The 4,926-nt window shown below is 30.3% G+C and overlaps 1 protein-coding gene across 1 annotated transcript; it reads left to right on the top strand.

Annotated features, from left to right (window-relative positions):
- Positions 1-1,740: 1,740 nt before the first annotated feature.
- LOC122507837 lies at positions 1,741-2,958 on the top strand. Its single transcript, XM_043620771.1, has 2 exons — positions 1,741-2,650; positions 2,768-2,958. The coding sequence occupies exons 1-2, from the start codon at positions 1,741-1,743 to the stop codon at positions 2,956-2,958; spliced, it is 1,101 nt and encodes a 366-aa protein (XP_043476706.1).
- Positions 2,959-4,926: the final 1,968 nt, after the last annotated feature.

The following is a 4,926-nucleotide window of genomic DNA, read 5'->3' as shown; positions in this document are numbered from 1 at the left end:
GAGAGCTGCAGCTTACGCAATAACCAACACAATGAAAGCAAAATAAAAATTAGGTATGGGACTCAGAAGAAAGAAGAAGAAGAAGAGGAGGAAGGCAAATTCCAAGAAGAGAATAGCCTTAAGAAGAATTGTTGATGCTGCTAAAAAATCTATAGTTCCTGGAAAGGATGTTAAATCTACAATCAAGACTGCTATTAAAAATGCTAGAAAAGCTGTTAAAAGCGTGGGAGGTAGAAATAAAATTTTAACACCTCGTATTCTACCAGTACCATCAAAAGTTGGTGGTCTGTTACCATTAATTCCAATTTTTGCTGGGCTAAGTGCGCTTGGAGCACTTACTGGGGGAGCCGCTGGTGTAGCAAAGGCAGTTAATGATGCAAGTACAGCAAAAGAGCAGTTAAAAGAAACTCAACGTCACAATAGAACGATAGAAGCAGTTGCACTTGGTAAAGGTCTTCATTTAAAACCCTACCGACAAGGATTAGGACTTCATTTGAAACCATATATTAAAGATAATGATATTAAAAGAAAGTGTTGTAGAAAAAAAAAAGATTGTGAGACTACCACAACGAGCATTAACTGATGTTGATTTGTTAAAGTACGCTAAAGAATTAAAAATTCCTTATTTTCGAGGAGTTTACATGCGAAATACATTGCCAAAACGAGGACCTAATAAAAAATGAATCAGCTATTATTAACCTTGATGATAGATATGGGCCAGGAACTCACTGGGTTGCATATAAAAAGGATAAAAACAATGCAATGTACTTTGACAGCTTTGGAAATCTTTAATCACCATTATTAAATTATTAACTTGTCAACTATTTTGATAAAAATACTGTAATAAAGTATAACTATGAAAATTATCAGGATTATGACACTTTTCATTGTGGTCATTTATGTCTAAAATTTTTGTGTAAACAGCTTAAAAGGACAGAAAGATATAGTCTATATAAATAATTGTAAACTGATAACTTTAATCAGTATTAAAAAAGACATCATCATGGATGAGTCACTTACTTTAACTATATCTGGTAATTCATCTGTCTTAGAGGCTGAATATTTTCCTCTAATAGAATTGTTACATAATAAAAACTATATTCTTGGACTTGTAGAGCTTTTAACATTTAATTCAATTCCTAATAATACTTTACGCAGTGAAATACGAAGCAGTCTTAAAGTAAACTTTAAACAAAAAGATTCTATTGGAGAATTATTGGGGTTTGCACCACGACTACTATCACATAATAAAACGCATACCTCTGATTTACCAGTATCTATCTTCAAAGTGAATTCTATTCGAGTTGAATGTAGTATTACAACTAGTGCATACATTAATAATAAAAAGGTTCACACTATTTACGAGTTTTTTCCAATAGTTCTAGGTAAATATAAAATCGTGGAAGTACCTTCACACGTCATTTATCTTCCAGTTGCCGTGAAGACAATACATAATATTCAGCTGCGGATTGTTGATCAAGACGGAGATTTAGTAAATTTCCGAGGGGAGACAATAACAATTCGTCTGCACGTTAAATCAACATAATGGGCATTGTGTTCCACAGAAAATCTGGTGGAAGTTATATAAACCAGTCAACATGTCAGAAAACATTCAGTCTACAGTCAGTTCGCAAGAGCTTAACACCTCAGAACAAACTCTTTCTGGGTCTACGAGTTCGTCAAGAAAAAAAGAAAAATCATTAATTCGTGTTCTGTTTATTTGTTGCTGTTGCAATAAAAATGGACCAGACTTTAAATATTTTAAGTCAAGTTAAATATGATGATTCATTAGCACATTATGAGATTCATTCTCATCAACCTTATGTTTCATCAGCATTTAATGATAGTGATGAAATTCGAATTGCTGTTCAACATCAAGATTTATATATTCTTTCTAGCAAAAGTACATTACATGTGCATGGAAAACTAACAAAAACTAATGATACTGTTGCGACAAATACAAAACTTATTAGTAATGCTATTTCCTATCTGTTTAATGAGATTCGTTATGAACTTAATGGTGTTGAAATTGATCGATGTAAAAACGTTGGTCTTACAACCACCATAAAGAGTTACATTTCTGAAACACCTAGTCAGATTATTTACGCTGAGAATGCGGGTTATATTAATTTTAATGATGCCAGTAGAGTGACAAATGATGCAGGTTATTTTGATGTGAATATACCACTGAGTATGATTCTTGGATTTGTAGAAGACTACAGAAAAATAGTTGTAAATGCAAAACATGAACTAATTTTAACAGGATCCCGTACAGACCTTAATGCTGTGGTTAATATTAATGGAGTTGAACGTGAAAAATTTAAAATTGTAATTAATAAAGTTGAATGGATGATACCATACTTATTTGTTGGTGATCGTCAAAAAATTGATTTATTAAAATTTATTGAAAAAGATCCGCTTATAAGTATAAGTTTTAGATCTTGGGACATGTATGAATATCCACTAATACCAGCAACTCAAAAACATGTTTGGACTGTAAAGACTTCTACACAAGTTGAAAAACCTCGTTATGTTATTCTTGGTTTCCAATCTAATCGAAAAGATAATCCAACAAGATATTCCAACTTTTTTGATAACTGTAATCTGATAAATGTTAAACTATTTTTAAATTCACAATACTATCCTTATGGTAATTTAAATTTAAATTTTAATCAGAACAAATTTTCTATTTTCTATGACATGTATTGTAATTTTCAATCATCATACTATGGAAAAGATTCTGAACTTTCCAGAAATAACTTTAAAGATTATGCACCATTGGCTGTTATAGATTGCTTAAAGCAAAATGAATTTCTTAAACAAGTTTCTGTAGATGTGCGACTAGAATTTGAATCTAGTAATAATTTTTCCGCCAATACAGCGGCATATTGCTTAATTATTCACGATCGTATTATACAGTATAAGCCAATCAGCGGTCTTGTTAAAAAAGTAACTTAAGAAGTGGGGGTAATCTCAGGGTATAAAAAGGCAGAATTTAGACGAAAATCCTCAGTTTCTGCAACCATGGACTTCATCGTGGACATCCAAGGCTTCAAAAGACCATACAACGATTTCATCTTCAAGGAGCTGGCCATTATACCTCTCGAGAAAGATGCACAGCCTATGGTATACCTGTTCGAGCCACCCTGCAGCTGGTGTTCTCTGCCTGGGCGATATAAGAGTGAAAATTTATGGTTAATGCATAACTACCATGGCCTTAAATGGACTGCTGGTGACGTACCTTACGAAGAAATACGATCAATTCTCCAGGAGGTACTAGCAGGCGCACGTAAAATCTATGTGAAGGGGTTTGAAAAACAAAGGTAAGTTGAAAAATATGTAGTAAATATACAAAACCTTGAAGATTTTAATTGTCCTTTAATTAAAAAGCTTAAGTTTGAGACGTCATCGCATATATGTACTTATCATACTCTGTATAAAAAATGGTGTGCAGCAAATAATGTTATAATGTTAAGAAATTGAATTTTAAAATCTGAGAATGAATTCTTTATAAGAAATCGAGATGAAGTTGATTCAAGAAATGGATGTTTTACTGTAAATTCTACTGAAACACTGAAAGATTTTTATGAAAATGCTAATCTTTTTTAAAAAATAAAATATATTTTATAAATTTAATTAATTTGTTTAATTATTTCCATATCCTACCCTATTTTTATTAATAAACAATAGTTTATAAAATAATTATTAAATTTACTAATTTTTAAATATAAAAAAATAAATAATTTAAATATAAATTTTTTTTCCGAACTAGTAATGAACTATAAATTTTATTTTAAAAAAATAATTTTTAATAATTTTTAATTTCAAATTAAGCTTTTGGAAGTACTTGACACGTTTCAGAGAGGTAGCTAACGCACGCGCAACGTGAACAGTACTCTTGTGTTGAGTTGAGTCTCTGCGGGAACTCCTTTTCTCTCTGACGCTCGACCGTCTGTGGGGAATTCCCACTTTATAAAAATCTTAAAAATTTGAATTTTTCAATAATTTTTGGTATTTATTAAGAAAAAAAATGTATATATTGAATTGAGCAATTTTTTTCCAACTGCGCAACTGTTTTTGCGCATTTAAGGTGGGGATATTTTTTACATTTGCGCAACTGTTTTTGCACATTTAGAGTAGAGTGGGGATGATTTTTTGGTACAAAAGAGGGTCAATTCTGAGGCAAAACCATTCAACCTTCTCCAAGTTGGACGAAAATCATCTCCGAGGACATCACCAGGAACCTGAAATCACCATGGATCTACAGAAAATTAACGTTGTTGGACGAATGGAGAAATTTCTGCCGACGAAACCGCTGTCTGAGCTGACTCTTGCAAATGGTTTACCTCGGAGGAGTTTATAATAATATTGAATTCAATATTAATGCATAAAATTGAAAGTTTTATGTGAATATTTGAAAATAAATTCTGTTTCACATCTTTCTACTTTAATAAAAAAAAATATGTATTGTAATTTTATCTTTTTTTAATGTTTTACCTTTATCATGTTTATGTAAATTTTATAAATAATAAACACTTCTTTATTATTATTACAAAATATTTTTATTTACAAACGTTATACAAAATAAATTTTTTAATAAATTTACATTTATATAGTTTTAAGGAACAAAAGAATCAACGTATCAAAAATAGAAAAATCAGAGAAAATAAAAAAAAATAAAAACTGAGAAAATAATAATATATAAAGAAAACTATGAAGTTCAAAATAGAAAACATATGTTTCTTAAAAAATTTAAATGTTAATAAACAAAAGTTGAAAAGAAGTAAAGAGAAATAAAAAAATTTTATTTTACATCATTCGTCATTTTTACCAGATGATGATAAACCCAAAGAATTGGTAAAAAGAAATAAAACCATTTTCTTTTCCATCAATCATCATTTTCGTCAGATGACGATGATAAACACA

Source organism: Leptopilina heterotoma, unplaced genomic scaffold (assembly GCF_015476425.1).
Source record: "Leptopilina heterotoma isolate Lh14 unplaced genomic scaffold, ASM1547642v1 Lhet_513, whole genome shotgun sequence".
In the NCBI taxonomy this organism is placed as follows: Eukaryota; Metazoa; Arthropoda; class Insecta; order Hymenoptera; family Figitidae; genus Leptopilina; species Leptopilina heterotoma.
The sequence above is the reverse complement of the archived record's forward strand: the minus strand, read 5'-3'. Positions and strand labels throughout refer to the sequence as shown.